Source organism: Aulonocara stuartgranti, assembly GCF_965226115.1.
Source record: "Aulonocara stuartgranti genome assembly, chromosome: 5".
NCBI classification, from domain to species: Eukaryota; Metazoa; Chordata; class Actinopteri; order Cichliformes; family Cichlidae; genus Aulonocara; species Aulonocara stuartgranti.
In genome coordinates this window covers 31296264-31318750 of record NC_138943.1, presented here as the reverse complement: position 1 = coordinate 31318750, position 22487 = coordinate 31296264, and the positions used below count along the sequence as shown (strand labels likewise).

General features: G+C 41.4%; 2 protein-coding genes and 1 long non-coding RNA gene across 3 annotated transcripts; all 3 read left to right on the top strand.

The window, feature by feature from the left end:
• The first annotated feature begins 588 nt into the window (after nucleotides 1–588).
• LOC309706986 lies at nucleotides 589–4508 on the top strand. Its single transcript, XR_014276849.1, has 3 exons — nucleotides 589–1303; nucleotides 2594–2709; nucleotides 3707–4508. It is a non-coding gene; the product is annotated as an uncharacterized lncRNA (long non-coding RNA).
• Nucleotides 4509–6739: 2231 nt separating this feature from the next.
• LOC309705981 (N-acylethanolamine-hydrolyzing acid amidase-like) lies at nucleotides 6740–12618 on the top strand. Its single transcript, XM_082532120.1, has 11 exons — nucleotides 6740–6971; nucleotides 9735–9899; nucleotides 9982–10105; nucleotides 10208–10298; nucleotides 10375–10460; nucleotides 10546–10718; nucleotides 10812–10874; nucleotides 10955–11021; nucleotides 11114–11142; nucleotides 12199–12268; nucleotides 12376–12618. Exons 1-11 carry the CDS (start codon nucleotides 6796–6798, stop codon nucleotides 12394–12396), a joined length of 1065 nt encoding a protein of 354 aa, XP_082388246.1. The 5' UTR covers nucleotides 6740–6795; the 3' UTR covers nucleotides 12397–12618.
• Nucleotides 12619–14180: 1562 nt separating this feature from the next.
• LOC309706674 (ADP-ribosylation factor-like protein 8B) lies at nucleotides 14181–20946 on the top strand. Its single transcript, XM_082533410.1, has 7 exons — nucleotides 14181–14424; nucleotides 16693–16773; nucleotides 16901–16974; nucleotides 17107–17200; nucleotides 17615–17682; nucleotides 18326–18396; nucleotides 19020–20946. The coding sequence occupies exons 1-7, from the start codon at nucleotides 14302–14304 to the stop codon at nucleotides 19067–19069; spliced, it is 561 nt and encodes a 186-aa protein (XP_082389536.1). The 5' UTR covers nucleotides 14181–14301; the 3' UTR covers nucleotides 19070–20946.
• Nucleotides 20947–22487: the final 1541 nt, after the last annotated feature.

Genomic DNA, 22487 nt, shown 5'->3' with positions numbered 1-22487 from the left:
ATTTCTTTTTGTTTGATTTCTTGTTCCCTTTTCTCTTGGAGAAGCTTCTCATTTGCTTGCTCTGTGCGATCAAGCCTTTTTTTGTCAACATTGTACATTAGCTCCATGTCTCGGAGATTGGAGTGCAGCCCTCTCTTCTTCGTGCTGTCTTTCATCTTCTCCTGGAGGAGTTTTCTATTTTGCCGCAGAGCTTGATCAAGCTTTCCTTGCAAGCTTTCGTTGTGTTGCTTGATACTCTGAAGCTTGGAAAGCATTTCTTTTTCTTTTAACTCCTGTTGCCTTTTCTCTTGGAGGAGCTTCTCATTTGCTTGCTCTGTGCGATCAAGCCTTTTTTTGTCAACATTGTACATTAGCTCCATGTCTCTGAGATTGCTGTGCAGCCCTCTCTTCTTCATGCCGTCTTGTTTCTTCTCTTGGACAAGTTTTTCATTTTGTTGCAGGGCTTCATCAAGTTTTCCTTGGAGCTCCTGGTTCTTTTTGTCCATGTCATGGAGATCCTGTTGTTTCCCCTCAATAATAGCTTCCTTTTCTTGAAGCTGGAATGACAACTTTTTTAGTTGAGCGCTCTTTTGCTCATTTTCCTCCATCAAGAACTTAATCTTCTCTGCGTTTCTGAGCGCTTCATCCTCCAGTTCTTCCAAACGCTTTTCCTCTAGTTCCACTTGGTCACACCAGGGAAGAGAGGAAAGGGAAGAGTCTAGTGGCTCATCCCAAGGAAGAGCGTATGGGTCAACTTCTTGTCCCTTTGGATTTTTTTGAGACATGTTGGGTCTGGATACAGTTACAACTGCAAAGGATCCAAATATTTCAAAAGGCTTTTCTGGCGAACGGTTCAATGCTGCACACATCAAGGCTGCGAGAAACGGACTAAAAGTCGTTGCGCTTCACCCCTATTTATAGGTTTTTGGATCAAAGGAAAGAATGGTGGTAAGATTCTACGTGTGTGACGTCATAATTCTGTAAGGCAATGAGGTTGTCACGTGATATTTTTGGAGGAGGGCATTTTTCAACTTGGACAAATTATCAGTAAAGTTTCAATCTCTGTTATTTTCCCCAAAAAACGTGTTGTCGCAATCATGTTTTCTACTGTAATTGGTGCCAACAGATGGCGCAGTTTAAAGTTGGCTGTTACTCTGCCCAGTCTGCTACCATAGAAGAAGAATGTAGACCAATAGTACTTTAACGATGTCCGCTGATCGTTTCCGTGTAAATCTTAGCATTGCTTTAGCCGTCAAGCTAAAGGTTTAGCTTCATACTGCCATATTTTCAGAGTAACAAAATATTTAAACGGTCTCAGATCATGGTGAGTATTTGAAAAAATGTTTATTTAATGTGAAGCCTGTGATGTGGAAAGGTTAGCAAGCGTAATTTTGCCTATTGTGTTATACACGGGTGCTTACATCCGAGTAGTGTTGATCTTTTCTAAGGTCCATGGGTTTATCCAACGAGCAGCTAAGTCACCGTTATATCTGTAATTTTGTGTGCAACGTCTTAATGCAAAAAAAACAAAAACAAAAACACAATGCGTTTTTAAGCTCTCTCTGCGTTCACTGCCTCTGCAAGTGTCAAACTTCCTCGCTTTAGCTGATGCTAACCAACATTAGCGCTTACGGTTCGTATATAAACACAACTGTCAGCCCTTCACTTTTGGTGCCGACCACATTTTGAGCATTTTCTACAGTTTGTGAAATGGTCGCCATTGGCATTACATGCCAGTAGTGTTCGCTAATTGACTTTACCGGGGATTATATTTATTACAACGTTACTGCGTGGAAGTGATCATAGTGTATGCTTATGAACGTGAGTGGTAGGTGTTATTAGTGCGACTTTACCCTTAATTAGTTTTCCCACCGGAAGTAGAGTTGTTTATGCGACGTGATGGCTAGAGCAGTCCCAAACAATCGATTGCGTTTCTTAACAGACCAATTCTCTCCAAACTTTTAGGGTAAGCTAGACTCGAGATATGGTTGCAATAATACGAACAAGAGCGCAACAGCATATTGACAATGGCGAGAACTTTAATATTTACATTGTGTTAGTGCACCCATCGCTCCGCATCCTTAACGCTACATTGATGTCGAGAGTCTCTGACACAGCTGTGCTCTGCAGCACAGACACCCTGCTTATCTGTGATTCGGCCAGACTGGTGTTGAACTCCAAAGACATGCGCGGGGTTAGGTTAGTTGGCTGTTGGTGTGAGTGGTTGTCTGAGTCTCTCTAATAACCCTCCAACAGACTGGCGACCTGTCCAGGGTGTACTTTTGCCCTATGACAGCTGAAATACAACCTGAATAAAATAAGTAGGAGAAAATGAATGATGTTTATGAACTGTAGTTAATGTAGTCAGACAATAAGTTACCGAGCAACAGGCCACAAGTCTTGGTGCAGAATCATACTAAGATTTAAAAAATAAAATGTTGGCACTGGTGTTTGAAACAGTATACTGTCAGTAAGACTGGAGCAACTGCACACATCTGGAAACTAATAACTAGAGTAGTTAGTAACATTTTGTTACTGCATCCATTTAGCCAGGTATAATTAGCATGTCTACATACATGTCATTTCTAATGTGGTCCTATGTGGTATGTTGTAGGACAGTGAAGTGTCTGACACTGACCATGTAGCAGTGCCTGAGAACACTGGTATGGAGGGGGAGAACGCACCTCTTTACTGTATTTGTCGGAAACCAGACATCAACTGCTCCATGATGTAAGTATATATCAGTTTTATATTTGCAGTATGCGCAGTAGGGGTGGGCGCTAGCTTCAGCAATGTTATCAGAGGTTTTTTTTTTAAAATGAAGAGCTTCTATTTCGAGAAAACTACCAATAAGGATATATGCACAGATATAGAAAACAATACTGTAACATTTTATTGATGCTTGCAGTTTGGAGGAAGCAGTATTTGCAAGTGTAACTAAATTCCAGGCATTTTCCATCCTTCTTTTCCTATCAGCTTTTTTCTAGTTGTCAGTGTGAACCAAGGTGTCAGCAGCAGCATTATAGTGCAAAAGTAGTGACCCAGCATAGATCAAATGTAAGCACAAAAGTAGCCAAGGTAGTGTTTTTCCTGGAAATTTTAAGTGAAAGGATAAAGTAACTGCTTACCACTTTAGTTTAACAATGATTAATGAAATGTAACCGTGTAACTCATCAGCAGTCTGCACAGTATGGTCACATATTAAAACTGAAGAATATGTTGTACTTGTTGTAGTGTTTCATCATGGGTCCAGTTTTTACCCAGGTGCTTAAAGCCCTTCTTTACCCTCATGTAACACCAACAGTAATTTCCAACCACTATTTCCTGTTCCTGTCAGTCAAACAAACAGACGACAAACATCTTCTATAAACAGGAATAATGTCATTTTATCGGATTAGAAAACATCTAATCTAGCGTTGATATTACACTGCTGTTTAGTGTCTGGCTGATCTCAGTGTCACCAAAATATCTGCCCTACATGTCAAACAATGAGAGAACTTGAAACAGTAACATCACCTAGCAGCTTATTTTAATTAGTGCTAACGTTTTGTTTGCTGGCTAACATTGCTATTATTATAGTCACAGTTAATTGACTTTGAATAGCTTTATTTCAAAAGTAATTTTACAATTTCACAGCCATTTAGCTGTGTTAACTGTACATGCTGTAGGTCATAAGGCGTGCATGGATCATTTTTATAATCAGCCTCTTGTCTTTTGTCCACCACAGACTTTGCCATGATAAATTGGTCAGTTGACAACCAGGAGCCGTACACCTTAACCTCAGAGGCCAGGACATCCAGGGGCAGTGTGAACACGCACTTGCTTAAATGGGACGCAAGACGGACTATAGAGGGCCACCCGCTTGCCAGACAACCAAGTGCTGTCCCTGTCCACGGCCAGTGTGAGAAGGACTCTCACTAAAGTCAACCCACACAAAGCTGCTGGACCAGACAATATACCTGGACGCATGCTCGGAGCCCGTGCTGACCAGCTGACTGATGTCCTAGCGGGCATCTTTAACATCTCCCTGAGTCAAGCTGTTGTGCTACAGTGCTTTAAAACCACCACCATCATCATACCTGTCCCCAGACCTTCCCAAAGCCTAATTCCACAATGATTGCCTGAGCCTATTCTTGTTAAATGATGAAAAACTCAAAGGCACGTTTGGGCAGTGGATCTGTGTGAAATCAGCAGCTTGCAAAACGAAATCAAAATGTGTGCTATTGATTCTAAAAATAGAAATCACAATAAAGTTAAACATTTACTAAAACCGGAGTCTCGGAGTTTTAAGACAATGGATGATTCGATCTCATTGGCACTCCACATAGCCCTATCACAACTGGATCAACGCAACACCCACCTAAGAATGCTGTTCACTGATTTCATCTTAGCATTCAACACCATCATTGTCCAGCAGCTGATCGGCAAGCTGGACCTGCTCAGACTAAGCAACTCCACCTTCAACAGGATGCTGGACTTTCTTACTTTGTATGAAAACGTAATAAATTGGTATTAGTATGTAAAACCTATGTTTGTCTGGCGTTAGAGCATTTTTTTTTGTAAATTAGCATTTTCGATCCCTTTTCACTGTGTGTATATTGTCCACTGCAGCAGCCTGGTAGGGGTGAGAAGCCATTTCTGTTGACTCGGTTTTCTCCTGTTTTTCACTTAGGTCAGGTAAGTCTTTTGGTTGGTGTTTTTTTTTTTTTTATAGGGAAGTTTAGGGATGTTTAGGGGTTTGTTATTTTGGCATTGCTCACTGCCAATGTAAGTAAATGTCTTCATAGTGCTTTGAAAAGTACCGTAGTTTTCGGGTCATAAGCCGATATTTTTTTTCCCACACCGTGAACACTTATACTGACGTGCGGCTAATGCATTTTTTTTTTCATGCGGCCAAAAATTTTTTGCCTGGTAACAGTAGACTAGTAAAACCTGGACCTGCATGCATCCACATTCCTCTCATTAAGCAGGCATTAAAATCAAAATTTACAATTCCATGAACAGCGTAAACATGTCCAAAACCAGTCAAGCCTACAGTCATTTTACATGAATGAAAATCAGTTAATAAAGGTGGGCGGATTGATCTGAGGTTGATCCCAACCTATAAGAATAATATAATCTTGATATAATATCCTTAAGTTGTTTGACAACATTCATTTCTGTACAATATAGTCTGGCTTTACCACAGTCTGCTAGAGGCGGGCGGATCAATCGATTGATACCAACCAGTTTCAATAGTGTTATCGGCAATATTGATCCTGCATTTACTTGGTATTGGATCAATAATTGGCAGAAAGATTGCACCAGCTGTGGACTCATAACCCCTTTTGTGAGTGATTATCTAACATGCCAACATATCCTGCTGCTTTGGGCACATCTGTGATATGAAGATCACGCAGTGATGTGTTTAAACAGAGAAGACTGAAGCCCAAAAGTCATATTTTAGATCACATATTCTCTTCCAGATCTCTGCCACTTTTTGATTAGTGGCAACTGACCCATGTAGGGTTGCTATAGTTTGATAGTAGTTTCAAGTTTATTTATTTATATAGTACTTTTAAAAACAACAGTTGTTGACCAAAGTACTGTACAGTAAAATAGTCAAAGCAGAAGACATACCAAATAAAATAGAATATAGATTAAGAGAAAATTGAATCATGGAATGAACAATAGAAACAGAGCCATCTTGATTTAAAAGCCAGAGAATAAAAGTGAGTCTTTTGACATGTTTTGAAAGTCTCAAGTGTTGGAGAGGTCCTGATATGCAAGGGCAATGAGTACACTGCTGTGGCATAATAAACCGTTTCAACTTATAATAATAATATGATCTTTGTATAATATCCTTGAGTTGTTTGACAACATTTGTATGATGTGTATAACCACTGTCGATCCAGATATTGATATTATCAGTACCAGTGTTGGTATTAGTAGACTGATATACTTTGTTTGTATCCTCTAAGTTAGTATGTGTACCACTGAACAGGGTCAAATACATAAAAAAGACTACCTCAAACATCTACTATGAAAAAAGCCTTTTTGTCTTGACTGCAGTGTTTTTTTTAATTTATTATTATTTACAGCCTATATCACATTTAAACAACAGAAGCTGAATGAAAGTGTGTTAGTGACAGGCACATTTAAATTCCAGGTCTCCAAAAAACAACAACAGAGTTTCGAAATACACAAAAAGCTAAAAGGAGTGTTTCTGTTCCTGTTTTTGCTTATGAGACTATATATAGATGACATTTAGTGCTGAATGAAATGGCTATGTAGGAGTTTAAATTGGTTTATCCACTCAAAATCGGGGACAAGCTGGAATCTCAGTGACCTTGACATTAAGGTCAGGGCAGAGGTCAAATTTTCTGAAGATCTTGTGAATGTGATTACTCCAGAAGGGGATCACTTAGGATTCACAAAATGATACCACAGATGGAGTTTGAATCCTGCTGACATCCACGTCAAGGTCAGAGGTCAGCTTACTGAAAATCAACCAAATCACCACTGGGTTTACTTTTACTGTCTTCCTGTTTCTAGCTGGGAAGAATGGTAACTGCGGGTGAGAGAACATTATTATTATTAGTAGTAGAAGTAGTTGGAGGAGAAGGAGCAGTACTTAATGTATGCTAGTTGTCCATTGATGTTCCAATATTGTGATCAAGTTCAACGCCTTCGTTTTGCGGAAGCGCTGCTCAGTTTGCATGAGTAAGTTCGCCGTTTCTTTCTTTTGTTGTGAAAAGCTTGAAGCGGAAATGTCGTCGTTATCGTTGCCCGCCAGAGGCAGAGGAGTCGGCTGTCTCCGGTGCAGACGATCGAAAGATGGAGCGGACAACGCTGCTGCTGCTGCTGCTCGGACTCGCTGTGTCGTGCCGTGCACAGTTTGCTCCACCCACGGTGAACATCAGTCTGGATGAAGATCCAGCAGTGCGATGGATGCCTCTTGCGAAAGTCTTCGACATAGACTACGTGAATAAAGCTGCTGTAGAGGTCATTGAGTAAGTTTGCCAGAAAGTATGCAACAAAAAAGTGCCACTTGCGAACTTTATCTTCGAAGTGGGTTTCGGGGGGTTTGAAGGGTTACTTCAAACATCCCTCTGTTTCAGCGCAGATTACAAAATCCGTGGTTTTAAATGTGGTTGGTGACGTATTGCGTTAGGTTGCTCAAAGCGATTAACATGTTTAAAGTACTCGGTAATTCTACATCATTGTTTGCTTGATCTTGTGTAACGATGCGATTTAAAAGCGATCTTCACATAATATTGCTACCGGAAGAAAGCAGGGGTCGCTCTCATGAGGTCCGCCTGGCAGATTTTCTGAAGTTTTTCTTGACCTTTTGTTTGCGACAGTACTATTTTTTTTATTTAGGTTGTGCAATCAAAAAGTGGTTGCCGGGAGGCGTAGGCAGTCAAAACAATAACTGCCTATGCCTCCAAGCAGTTATTGTTTTAACTGACATCAACCTCATTGGCAGGAGAACCAGGCTTACAAGGAAAACTGGGTTTCTACACGCGGTTTTTACCAACGTTTCAATTCTGTGAAATGTTAAGAATGCATGTCAGTATTAAAAGTTGCCACATTATGTTTTAATTAAACCTGGGATCTGTTTAACATGAATGACTGGGTGGCCGGTAACACTGATGTTATAGAGTGTTACCAGAGTAAAAGGGCAGAGCAGCTAGTTGTTACTGTTTTATTACTTTATCGAGCACACACCTGTAAATTTATGACTGGATGTTGTGAAAGGCAGTTTTATTCAAAGGGGGGAAGTGGGAGTCCCTTTTACATGAGGTGTCTTCAAGGTTGTGATTGCTCTCACAAACACGTTCACACTTACAAGTAAAGATCTGCTAGTATACTTGTCACCCATCAACTGTCAGCGCCTGCAGCACCTCTGTTTTCCTGATAGTTGGAAATTCGAGCAGCAAGAATCCAGTTAAACTAGAAACTGCTTTTCAATTTTAGTATCATGGTCCTTTGAATGTTCTTGGATTTGTGTTGATTCTTTTTGGTTTCACTGCTGCTTTAGTGCTCTTAGCTTTTGATAGTTGTCAGGAGTTTTTTGGTTTATGTTTTGTTTTCATCATCATTCTGTTCATTTGGATTTTGTTTCTTGTTGCATTTAGAGGTCTAGTTAATGTTTAAGTCAGATTCTTGGTAATGTAACAAGATTAGAATTTTACGGCTCTGGTCTGGTGACATTACTATCTTCCTGGGTGTGTGTTTTGCTTTATGTCTTATTTAAGTTTTGGTTTCTGTCACGTTTTTTTGTTCCTCCTTCTGTCTGATCTTTCTGTTAGTGATATATTAACATGTTCAGTGTGAACCCTCTCGTTTTGTGGGCTGTTTCCTGTTCTGCTTTGACTTTGGCTTTCTCTCGAGCCATTGTTTCGGTGTTATTTCCCGTTTGTCCAGTTGTGGTTGTTACTTTTGCCTGTGTCTCCTTCAGCTTGTGTTTATCAGCCCCGGTCAGCCCTCTGGTTTTGAAAACATTTTGTTGTGTCCTTTGTGGACTCTATTATCAGCTATTATCTACAGTGGTCCTGAGAGATCAAATGTACTGCAGCTTAAGAAAACACCAGCAAATAGAAAAAGGCTGTAGAAGAACAAAACACAGTGGAAGTTGAATAAGACACAAAAATGTCTCAAAAGCTCACAAAAATAAATGAATACAAAAAGAAAAGTTCACAAAAAATGTAACTTTTTGTGCGTTTGTTTTCTTCTGTTGTATTTATTTCACTTTTGTTGTGTTCTGTTTTGTCTCCATAAACCTCTATTGCATTTTATTCAGCTTTCACTGTGTTTTTTTGCTTTTGCAGCATTTTTCTGTTGCCTGGTGTTTCTTTAATTTACAGTATGTTTGACCCCTTAGGACCACTGTACCCAAGTGTACCCCAGCATTTGGGCATTTTAACTTAATCGTGATTTTCATACATAATACAGACTTTAATAGAGTAAACTGTAAAATTGAATTTTGTAGTCTGCTTACTACCTGTTTTTGGGGGGGTTGGATTCTTAATACTTAGCTCTAACATATAACGGTTTCCAGTGAAAATCGAAAACTTTATTGATTCGTTGACTTTATTGACTTTATCGGACTCGTGTCTCCTTCATTTGCCTGTGATCTAAAAATAGCAGCAGCCCTGCGTTCCACAGGCGTATGAGAAAATTAACTTGAAGGGGAGGACGGACAAAATGTAATCATAATGGCTTTTGATTTCCTTACGCCACACCACTTTAAGCTACATGTAGTCGGTGTATTAGAAAGTGGAAGATACTGATGCGAGCAGTGCCTAAGCTAAGCAATGCACTGTAGTGCATGTATGTAGGGAACCACTGTTAGCCACTTAAACACAGGCTGCCTGAAAAACGCCAAGGCAGTCAGTCCAGGGGAAGCATTGCAGGCACTACACACAACTAGCTCTACAGCAGAAAAGCAGAGTATCTTCAGAGATTGACACCATCAAACTCGCACTATGTTGCTTTGAGACACCAAAACACAAAGAGCATTGAGCCTCACAAAGGATTATTTTATGTACAGTGTTTTTTTATTGTGTTTTTGTTGCTTTTTCCCCATCCATTGTTTGAGTAGTTGCAAAGGACAACTCACTGAAACCCTCACAGCACAGATTAAACTTAACCTCCTCTCTCATTGCTTTATCTTATTTCTTCCTTTGCTGTGTTGTCATGTTTATCTTCCACTACATCTCTGCTGACAGGGATTGCAGACCAACATGCTAAAGTTGCTTTGTTTGCTCCAGTTCCACGATTCCAAAATGGTTGCATCATGCAGTCAAACCTATTGTGATGGCCCTGGAAAAGTACGTTCCTCAGCCATATGCGGGGGAGATCCGCGGCCTGGCCTCACACTTGGGAGGAACGCTGTCCGATGTCATCCTGCTCAACTTTGCCTATGAAGTATCTGCGTATGTGTGATTTTTAAATCCACCTAGACATTTGTAGTGAAGCCCCACAGTGAGCACACTAAACAACTTCATCCACTTCCAGATTCTGCACAAGCATCGTGGCTCAGGACACAAAGGGGCACGTGTACCACGGCAGGAACCTCGATTACCCGCATCCTGTTCTGAAGAATCTGACTTTTAACGCAGTCTTCCTCAAGAATGGAAAGGTACATCATGCATTAGCAGGTGCACAGCTAAAGTAATTACGTAGCAACTTTAATTTTTCAGACATTAAATCCAGTTTGTGTTTTATTGACACACCATTTCAGGAGGTATACCGTGGAACTTCGTTTGCGGGCTATGTCGGGCTATGGACGGGACAAAGCCCTAACAAGTTTACTGTCTCAGGTGACCAGCGAGGTAAGACCATACATGGCTGTGGAAAAGGTAGCATCTTCATTTTTCTTCTTGTCTCCAAGCTTGTTTTTTTCCTAAGGAACTGAACACTGGTATAACTGGTGGAAGAACATCGTCTCTGCTTTCCTGTATAAGAGATCCCCCGTTAGTTGGCTGGTGAGGGAGGTGAGAAAAATTAGTGTAGGGAAAAAGAAAAAAGAAAAAGTTGACAATATGCGGAAGTGAAAGTATTCTTTGTGTGGCCTGACAGACACTGGAGGAAGCAGAGGACTTTCAGGATGCAGTCATGCGTCTTTCAAAAGTCCCCATCATCACTGGGGTGTATTACATAGTCGGCGGGGTGCGAGCTGGGGAAGGGGTCGTGATCACCAGAGATCGAGAGGGCCCTGCTGATATCTGGCCTCTGGAAACTGCAAAGGGAGGGTAGGTGAAAAAAAAAAGATCTGAGGAGGAGGATGGAAAATGATTGTATCGCTCAGTAAGCATTTCAATGTGTGTTTTGGGGATTGCTTTCAGATGGTTCAGAGTGGAGACAAACTTTGACCACTGGCTTCCTCCTCCTGCTAAAGATCATCGGAGGTGAGTCATGTCTCATGATGAGCAGGCTTGCTGTGTTGCTGCTGCTGTTATTACACCGCTGCTGTGTGCTCATTTCTTAGAGAAGCGGCTAACAAAGCTCTAAATGCTACTGGCCAGGCGCACATCAATATGAATACACTCTATCAGGTAAGTCAATTAACCTCAACCTTGGTTCACGAAGTCACACTTCTGGTAATCGGAGACGATGTATGGGCTTATAACTCTGTCTCTTCCTCCAGGTTTTGTCCCTGAATCCAGTGTGTAATGGGTAAGAAGGACGTTATTCCTGTTTGATGCCCTTATTTATCCTCCAGCAACTCTATAAATGCTGGTGTTGCTTAGATGGGATAGTTCACTTAGTGTGTTCATCACATACTTCCCCTTTTCCGACTTCAGCAGTTATGTCAGTGGGCCCTTCGTTGACATGTAGCACATACACTGTATTGCCAAACGAATTCGATCACCCATCCAAATGATTGAGTTCAGGTGTTCCAATCACGTCCATGGCCACAGGTGTATAAAATCAAACACCTAGACATGGAGGCCGCTTCTACAAACATTTGTGAAAGAATGGCTCCCTCTCAGGAGCTCAGTGAATCCCAGTGTGGTACTGTGATAGGATGCCAGCTGTGCAACAAGTCCAGACGTGAAATTTCCTCAGAATTCAAAATTCCACAGTCAACTGTTAGTGGTATTATTAACAGTGTGTAAATGATTGGGAACGACGGCAGCTCAGCCATGAAGTGATAGGCCACGCACTGTTGGGATTGTGGGATCGTTGTTTAGAAGTTGGACTCAACTCTTTACTTCCAGTGAAAGGAACTCTTCATGCTCCAACATACCAAGAGATTTTGGATGATTCCATACGCCCAACTTTGAGGGGACAGTTTGAGGATAGCTCCTTCCTGTTACAACATGACTGTGCACCAGCACACAAAACAATGTCCATGAAGACACGGATGAGCGAGTTTTGTGTGGGAGATCTTAACTGGCCTGCACAGAGTCCCGACCAAATCTGATAGGACACCTTTGGGTTGAATGAGAGTGGAGAGTGCGAGCCAGGCCTTCTCATCCAACATCAATGTCTGACTTCACTGACATCACATTAAACCCTATGGATTAAGAATGGGATGTCACTCAAATTCATATGTGTGTTAAAGCAGAAGAGTGAATACTTTTGACGGTATAGTGTAGCGAGTAGATTACAGAGAAACAATAGCTGAATGAATATCTCGATGTCTATTTTTCTGCTTTTTAAAAAATAAAACCTCACGCAATGAATCGCATTAAATAGTGACCGTCGTCTGTCTTAATATCCTCCCAGAATTACTATTTACACGACAGTGATGAGCGCAGCAGCCCCTGAGAAGTACATCACACTCCTTAGGCTGCAGGTAATTCAGTTTACACCTTAAACATTTATGCTCAATGAGGCGGTGATAATGTCAATGAAAAAAAATATATAACATTTACTCAATTGTCTCTTCAAATCTTTTTCAAGGACTGCAACAAGACAGACTGAGCTGACAGAGGTGGAGCAGTAAAGGACGCAGACTCCTTTTTCTTGAGGCAGGCGGCGATCTTCACGACTACTTGGAGGCTGCGCGATCAATGAGATGACAAGGGAATGCACCTGAAATATTCAATGACACTGTGCTAGTGCCTTTAATAAAATAACATTTGCTGTGATTGTTTTTGCCATTTTATGCACCTTATCTTCCAATAAAACGTGGCTTTATTTTAATTATTGTCCTTACTTTATAAGCATGACGAGAAGGACGCCCTGCCGGTTTCACGTCGTTAACTGCCAAGTGCAACAGATTATGCGATGCAGTGCGCTCATGTTGTTTGCATGTTGTTTGTTATTTAAATGAAAACCATGCACGCACACTCAAACCCTATTAGTTTGTGTTTCTAATGTGTCTATTCAGAAGGTGGCGGTGTACAGTTTTAGCTATCAGTTTATTGGTGTCCAGAACGTTTGGTCCTCTATTATAACCAGATCAAAGAATGGAAGGTGAAGAGAAATGCTTTTCTAGTCTTGTTTTTTGTGCTGATCTATCACCGCATAATGTGTAAAATGTACCTGCAGGGCGCACTTTGAAGTGCACATGTTCATGTTCGTTACTAAAATTAACATTACCGCGCTAGCGAGAGGTTGCGGGTGGAAAAATCAGAGTCAGCTTTCATGTTTTGGTGACCCAAAACATACTAAAACCCTGGTGCCAGCTGGAGGAAAGACGCCTATGCTCTAACCTTTATTCCAGAGAGTTGATCAAGATCTGCTAAATCCTGAGATAAGACACGCGAAAAATGACAACTTCTGCATTTCCAAATAGCGCAATAGTGAGTCATCTGGCACACAACAAGCAAATTCACATATTTCTAAGTTAAAAAAGGTGAGCCCAGCAGGCTTAAACGTGTGAGGAAACACACGCATGAGTGGAGGACGAAAGAGTGCGATCACAGGCACACACATTTGTTTATTAAAATCAGACGGAGAGGAAACTGTGGAAAGGCTGGGAACAGAACTGGGCTTGCTAGATTATAGTGAGACAACTGCATTCAACGATGAGGTAGGAGAGAAAAGAGGATACGAGGGATGCCAAGCTCATTTTATGTCACCGGCCACATACAGCCCACTTTGAAACCCCCCTTTCTGTCAGTGTAAAGAAGTTTAACTACTCATTTAATTGATGGGATATCGTCTTTTTTTTTTTATAATATAAAAAGTGTAATTTCAGCAGTACGTCTTACTTTTTATTGCACGATAAAGATGTGCCTCTGTAGTAGATGAAAGAAATCTGTCAGCGTGGTTCTTTGAGCTTAAATGTAAGAAGTAAATTTTAAAATACAGAAATTAATTATTTTGGTTTAGTATGAATGCTCACGGGGAGATCTTTATTGATAGGAAAAGCTGTAAGCCCTGTGAAAGTACAGTTAAAATTAAAAAAAAAAATTATGTCCTCCTTCATGATGATGTTATTTGAGTCTTTGCTGGGCTGATTTTGCCCCCTGGGCCCTCTGTTGTATGATACAGTCATAATCAGTAAGGCTGAACACTGGGGAAAGTAATGTTTTCGTAACTACTGTCAGGTGTCATAAACAACAGAGCACGCGCATGTTAGTCACAGGAACTTTGACTGTGACATGATACAAGGAAAGAGTAGCAGGAGTAAAGATCATACCGGAGCAGGAAGGGCATCACTGTGCACCAGACCTGACAGCCTGGACAGGGTTTCTCCAGGAGATGGCAGTAGTGCACCACATAAGGTGCCATTAAAACCCCTCAGAAGAAGAAGAGAATCACTTCTCCTGTCGCCAGGATCACATGATATGACAAAGCAGCTAGCTGCTTCCTGTGAACGCCGCTTCCCAATTTCCATCCTGACGGCCGCATAGACTTGCGACTACAGTTTCATACGAGATGCTGGCCCTTATAAACAGGCTCTTGGACTGGTTCAGGTCCCTCTTTTGGAAAGAAGAGATGGAGCTTACTTTAGTGGGACTTCAGTACTCCGGAAAAACCACATTCGTCAATGTGATAGCGGTAAGCAGCTGACGATTGCGAAGTCGCACAGTCACAGTGCGGGCCCAGGCTGTTACCTTATATAGGTCGCAGAAGGAGGTTTCAGTACGTGCTGTGTATAACTTTAACTTGTCTGCATTTCTACACCGTAACTTCTAAAGACAATGCGACATGGCTGCTTAGCCGGGTCGCAAAGCTACAAGTGTACCGCAGTAGCTGCAGCATTAGCTGCGGTACTCCCTGTCGTTGTTTTGCTAGCTGCGGTGACGAACTTGGTTGGTATGATATGCGCTTACGTGTGATACGGTCATGTGAACGGAGCCGTCAGTGCTTTCGTTGCTGCCAATGTGTCAACACAAGCGGTATGTCGACAACACGGGCTGTTATTTGGTTTTGAACACAGTCTGCCTCGTCATGTTGCTAGCAGGGTGTACCGGGGACGACTACACTTGAGTAATCATGGCTGCAGGCTGCCAGCTGCGAATACTTGCATAGTCTGTCATCAAAATATTTCCTAATCTTTCAAAGTGACATCCTCTAAGCTAACAAGAGCAGTCCTCCCACTTTCGTTTGAGTTGTATTTTTATGGCTTGTTGTCATGCAGCAGGCAGCGTGGACGCTATAAAAGTTAACCCCTCACTTTGTTGTTGTGTCTGACAGTCACAGTGACAGCTGTGGGCGGATGTGAGGTTAGTGATGATTCCACGTTTGATTGTGTCATTTTAAGGTCTCGAGCCATTTTCCCTCACACATTGATTGCATACATGACAGTTTAGACCTTTTTGCATATGTAAATCTGTTGACCTCTTATACATTTTCCTCGCTTCTTTCTAAACGTACAAAGTTCTCACTGCTGAGTCATGACCTCAGTCGATGTAAGACTGTGTTGTACTGACCAAAACAGTTTCCCATTTAGAATTAAGGTATTTGGTGCTTTAAACCTGTGGAATGTGTGATCACGGTGCAAAGGTTGGTATCAGAAAGCGTGGTTATTACAGGAGGTATGTGAGCAGTTTACACATTTTTGTTGTTTTGGTTCTCTGTTCCTGCATGTTTAGTTTGAAATAATAACGTACATCCAAGTGCCACGTCTTCAAAAGTATTTGGATTCTTGGATATTAAGTTAAAAGTGGCCAGGCTAAAGATGTGAATATACATAAACAAAGGATAATCAAAAGTCTGTCAAAGGTTGGTTGTTGGGCATAATCACCAGGTCAGGTGATCACATCTTGTGGCTGCATGGGACAAGAATGCTCTTCAGGATGTAGACTACATAAATGTTTTTTTTTCTTTGTCAGTGGGTGAAACAAATCTTTGAGATCAGAACCTCATGGGACTCAGTACAGAATGCAACCTCATGCTAAGCATTCAAAAACACACAGATTGGGTAAAGCTGTGAAACAAAGTACATTGAAAGGCAAGTGTGAAGAAAGTGGGAGACCTTGAGAGCCAAAGCATACCACCCCTCATTTGGAAAGCCTGATGGTGCTGTTATGGTTGCCTGGGGAACTGGCACACTGACATTTATTGATGATTTCTCTGCTGTCAGAAGCAGCAGTGTTAATGTAGAAGCTTATAGGAGGATTTTTGTGTTTTTTAGATCCCACCAGTTTCACTGGACCTCTATTCATAATTAAATGTAAAGAGGTGCAATATCCATGCCTGGCTGAGTCACACCTGATCTCGATGACTGGCCAAAGAGCAGAGTAAAGAGAGAAAGACCTTGTAGCAACCCAAAGCTGTTAGCTGCAGTGAAGGCCTGGGAGAATCACCAGGGAAGATGCAAGCAGTGTGCTTGTGTCTGTGGGTTCAGATACTGGCTGCAGTAAAGTTTGTCTTCATGTAAATGTGTCCAATTTTTTTTATTTTTTTTTATTTAACCTTTAGACCATTTCCATCCAATTTCGTTTTCCAGTGATGCAAACCCACTCCAATTACAGCTGAAACCTCATGACTTTATTCTTTCGCCATTATTGTATTTCATATTGATTGAGCTGAAACAAAACACGAAGCAGTCCGATTACTTGTGATGTGAACTTTGTGCTGACACATAGATGGCACCATCTTATGATTCATGTAGTTAAAATGGCAAATGCTCAAATTCAGCTAGAAGAAAATAACCCTTGTAATTCAATTATTTCCTAATTTAATCGTGCACAGAAGTGACTAGTGTGCACAGTGTTTTTCATGTGGCTTTTAGATCAGATTAAAGCATGCTGACTTCAAAAAGGAAGCATGCAGTCTTGACTAATATGAGATTGTCCTTTGTCTGCTATTTGTCTCGTGCAGTCAGGACAGTTCAGTGAAGACATGATCCCCACAGTTGGTTTCAACATGCGGAAGGTTACTAAAGGCAACGTGACAATAAAGGTAAGCTAGCAAAAATGGGTATGCAGCTGGTTGCTAAGTAAAAATGTAAATGGGACTATTTACAATGTTTACAGATAAAATGGTGTGTGTGTCGTTTCTGACTCAATTTTGTGCTTTCTTGCGTCAGATATGGGACATAGGTGGACAGCCCCGCTTCAGAAGCATGTGGGAGCGCTACTGTAGAGGAGTCAATGCTATTGTGTAAGTGTGTTGCCAAAAAGGTACAACATGTTCCCTTTGTGGCTGCATGAAAAATGTAGCAAATTACACATTAATATTCAGAAATGCCTTGTTTCAGTGAGCTCTAATTTGATTATCTCTCCCCATCCTTAGTTACATGGTGGACGCAGCAGACCGAGAGAAGATAGAAGCTTCCAGAAATGAACTGCACAACCTTTTAGACAAACCACAGCTACAAGGAATTCCAGTAAGAGACCTCTTGTTAATTTTTTTTTTTTTTTAAAAACACCAGAAGCTTGTGGTGTTACAGCAAGCACTCGATGATCAGGATCCAGTGACAGTCACAAGCAGTCATTAAAGTCATAGTTAGCAATTGCAGAAAGCCATTAGATGCAGTGACTCAGGCTTGATGATGTTACACTTGTTGGTAATATGAAACAGAGCTTGAATTATGGATGTATTTTTTTTTTTTTTTTCATTGAGTTGACGGAGTGCGATTTGATGAATCCATAAGATTTCCTGCTTCCTCGACTCAACACTTCACGCAGGCAGTTTATTTTGCCTTAACAGTAAAGATTGTGTGATGGTTGAGGCATCTGAAGAGAGAGATGCTGATACATTGCTGCATTAGGTATTGATCAGCCCTGTCTTTCTTTTCCAGGTGCTAGTCCTTGGTAACAAACGAGACCTACCCAATGCACTTGATGAGAAGCAGCTTATTGAAAAAATGTAAGAAATGAACTTCTGCCAAATGTTCTGTTAGTGGTGTTTTTACATAATAAGTGTCTACTTGACCAGTGTTTGATGATTCCTAATAACCCCATAGACTTTTTCTAAGATCAACATGAAGTACAAGTTTGAAAATTGAGGCCACTGCATTCTTTCTGATAGCCAGCAGGGGTCCTTGTTTGCAAAAATATATCATGTACAGAGGTCCATGAGAACATTTCCATACTCCTCAATTGCTGTGACCTGAGTAAACAATTTTCTTATGAGTTTATGATCCCCTCACTAGTTTCATTAAAATAATTCAATCCACTTTCATGTAAAATTTGTAATTTACGGTCACAATTATTAATTTGTATGATAAAGTAGGGTGTGCTTTAGGGCGGGGCTTCACACTGTACATGCGTACAGTGTGCTTGGTTTCTCAGTCAGATCTACCTCTTGCTCATCATGGTTCAAGAAACCAAACCAGGTCAATTCTTGAAAACTGGACTTGAGAAGTTGATGGGTAACATTGCAGTTTATACAGTCTATGGGATTTTTTGCGAATGTCAATCTGTAAGATAAGCTAGTGACTGATGCGGTGGTCACGTATCCATGGACTACTACCATTTGAATTTCACATTTCTCACTTTCCTCATTACAGGAATCTATCTGCCATTCAGGACCGAGAGATCTGCTGCTACTCTGTGTCCTGCAAAGAGAAAGACAACATAGGTAAGTATCTGAGGATTTGTGGAAGTCATGAAATGATCATTCAGGGGTTTAAAAGAACTTGAATCAACTTAACCTTCATTTTCAGTCTCAGGTTAATGTCAGGCATTGTTGGCAGTGCTGTGACTATTCTGTTGAAAATGACGTTATCTTGGCATTATCTTTAATGCAGCATAACTGAAATGAAGCTCGGTATACACGGGATGTAGGCAGTTACATAAAGTATTTAGTCTGTTGATATGGATTATGATTTGTTCTCATATTCTAACCAGGTATTATTCTAGATGATAGAGAGGCATAGCATGCAGAACTACTCTTTATAGTTGTCAGTTAGGTCCTCTTTCAGCCTTCAGGGTGGATTTGGTTGATATCTTGTGGTTTCCTTTTGTCTGTCATGCTGATTAAAGTGCTGTGCAGAAGACAGCTTAAACAGCAAAACAATCTGATGTAGAAGGGATGAACACATGCATAAAGGAATAGCATTTATGATACAAAGAAATTAATAAAGTGAGCAGACCAAGAAATCCATTGTGGCCCTCATCAGTTTAAGTGTACTGCCTAATCCTTCACAGATAGTGTTTGCTTGGGTGTTAAAGATCTGTTGACTGTTCCTCCTCCACCTGCAGATATCACACTGCAGTGGCTCATCCAGCATTCAAAGTCACGGAGAAGCTGAAAGTAAAGCCCCGCCCTCCTCTCCCTCCCGGTCGCAGCTCTGGCCTCAGCCCCACTTTACGGTCATGGGTCCTTGACAGTCAACCCCTTCCACTGCCTCTGTGACGTATTCCAGCTCTCTCCGCTCACTACTGTCGCCACGCGCACCATCCACTACACTACCATAGATGTGTAGCCTCCCTCTGTACAGCACTACCACCACCCCAAAACCACCTGGAGTCTTGAAAAGTTGTCTCACTACTGTGCTAGCAGGTGGATTGTTCATACCCATCATGCCTTATCGCTCATCATTACAGACATGATGTGGGTCTGTGTACATCATGGAGTTTTTCTTTTAAATGTTGCAGTATACTGTTCCCCAGCTACATTAGGATGGAGCTCCTCTAATCCCACAATCAAACATGTGCTCTGTTGCCTGTCAACATTTGGTGTTTACGTGACATTGTGCGATTGTAGTTTTTAAACAGTTATTTGCCAAATGGTGATGATGATGATGGTCACTTGTGCTAAATGCCTTCAATTCCTGATAATCTCTTTAGCAATGTAGCCTGCGTTTTTATTTGCTGGTGTATGGAAGCACTGTTCTAATAAATGACTTGAATCAAAGTTTACACGTAACATAACGATCAATAGAAGGTAAGACTTTAAGTGGCGGCTGCGTCTGGGGCAACAATCCTGAGCAAAGTTTTAAGTGCCTTCAGCTGAGAGCGTTCCCGATCAGACAGTTATTGCCCAACGCACTTTTTGAAGCCTCTATTATAAACAAACACTCAGTACAGACACAGCAGAAATCCCTTGATTACACTTAACGCCGCCTCTCGACAATCTCATTCTGTTTTGTAATCACACAAACGCATTACGACGTCTGAGAAAAAGGCAGTGGCGGGCTAACGCTGAGGATGAAGTAATGAATGAGTGACGAGCGAGTGAGACAATGTTACATGTTTGGTTGCTGGGTACTTTGAAGCCTGCAGGCTGTGAATTCTTATGTAGCTTTTTGAAGCGTAACTTTTGCTTGCAGTTCTCAGGTCGTTCTCAGTCTGAGCGCAGCGTGGGCGTGCCCGAGTCTGTGTGTCCATAATCTTCTTGTTTGAGTTGGATAAGTGGAAGGCAGTGTTAGCTGTGATGATGGAGCACACTGAGAACAGAGGGCAGTCTATGAGTTCAGAGTGTTGAATGCTTGATGTCGTCCATTCTTTGCGATACTCTTATCCGAGTCCTGATGTCTGATTTTCTTTTTTCTTGCTCTTGTGAAAGCCTTAGCAGTCCAAGGACAGTACTGTGTCCTCAGAAAACGACATATTGATTGACGAGCAGTGTCCTTGCAGCGAAAAGACAAGTACCCCCCCCCACCCCCCGGTTAAAGAAAACAAAAAGTATGAGCACTGTATACTATTAATCCACCCCCTGCTTGGCCAGTACATCACTATGAAATGTCTTTTTCTTCTGGTTTTCTATGCCCCCCTCCCCCCAGTTTAAAGTGACCTATTCCTTCTGCTCCCATATTTGTATGTAGGCCTGCTCGGCTCGTGTATTTCACTGCAATACCGTCGACAAGTCCATCACGCTCCGTCGTCTCACATTGTTTTTCAGCGTCTGTTGGAAATCGTCGTAATCATAGATGTCGATTGTTGGGACCACAGCAGCGGTGAGGGGCTGTATAATCTGGTGACTGTATGGGAAATTTGGGGAAAGCTTTTGTTAACTGTGTAATAATCTAGCCTATTTGCAATTTGTATGTGCATGTGCTCAACTTATTCACATTCAACTGCAGACTTTGTAAATAAGAAGTTGGCGTTTTTATTCCAACAAATGCTCTGTAGATGTCATGCATTCTTTCCCTGTGATTGCTAATAAATTTGTTTTTATTTTTAAGGATTTCAAGTGTGGCATCACTTATTTTGTGCGTGTGTGTGGATTGTCTATAAATGTTTTGCCACTAGATGGAAGCAGAGGACTTTGCAAAGCTGGAGGTTTAGTGTTTCTTAAACACTCCTAGGTTTGTCAGAGGGTTTGTTCTGCTGCATTGTGCTGCGGCTTTCCTCTGCCCTGGGACTCTGGAGTAAACTCTTAACTCAAAGGTTATTTCTTTGAGTCGTCCATAGCACTGGAAATATATATTTATTATTGGCAGACATTTAGAATGAGACAAAGTGTATGTGATCACAATAATCATGCCATATTTTTCATCTTTCATTCAGTTAAATTTGATTTTATTTACATAGCACTAAATCACAACAACAGTCACCTCAAAGATCTTTATATATTAAGGTAGAGACCCTACAGTAATAGAGAGGAAACCCCAACAATCAGCTGTCCCCAATGAGCAAGCACTTGGTGATGGTGAGAAGGAAAAACTCCCTTTTAATAGGAAGGAACCTCCAGCAGAACCAGGCTCAGGGAGGAGTGACCAGCTGCCATCTGGCTGAAGGAGAGGAGACCCTGTGGAAGAGAGCAAGACATTAATAATGACTAATGATTAAATCTAGAGTGGTGTATAAACATACAGTGAGTTTAGAAGAAACACTCTGGGCTGGTGGCTTCCCATGATGCACTAAATATAAGTTTTATCAAAACAAAGTTTTAAGCGTAATCTTAAAAGTAGAGAAGATTTGGGAACTGGTTTCACAGAAGAGAGGCTCCTATATAAAAACAAAATAAAACTCGATCCCCCTAATGTACAAAAGAAAAACTTGGTGCTACGTTTGTGGATATATTGTTTTACCGCTATTGTGTAATAGAAGATTAGCACCTCTGTGTTTCTTGGCAGCAAATTAACTATTATGCAAAGAAATGTAACACCCATAACGTTAAGGCAAACGCCGGGAGGGCGTTGCAAACTAGGGGGCAATAAAGCGAACGGTGATCGCGGGCCTGTGCCGTTCAAGCTGGAACACCTTAATTAATCTCATTTCTTAAATGCAGCGTTTAATGAACACCATCTGGCATTTACTGCAGTCAGAAGGTGCGGAGAGATCCAGGTGTTTTCCGGCGGAGAAACGCAGGGTGTGCGTGTCCACATGGGGTCTTTAGGTATGTGCGTCTGCGGTTTACAGTTGCTGTTGGGATTGTGCAGTGCTTACAAACCACAGAGGGAAGGTCACACAGACGACCTAAAGGCGTGGCAAACTCTTAGCGTAGCTGCATCCTGTTACTAGTTCACCCATGCTGTAATACACCACCCGCCACTGCAGCATTGTTGGCATTTCTTGTGTGTACAAACTTGTGAGCTTGCCCTGTGAATGATCGTCAGCCAAATTACAGGAGCTCTAATGAGAAGAATTCCTCAGTGTTCCTGCAAATATGATTTGCTTTCTCTCTACTTCACAGCTACAACTCTGAGCTTAATGAGCTTAAACTTTCCTAATTAATGACAATGCAACTGGGCTGCTCTACAGCTATCTGACATCCATTCAGCG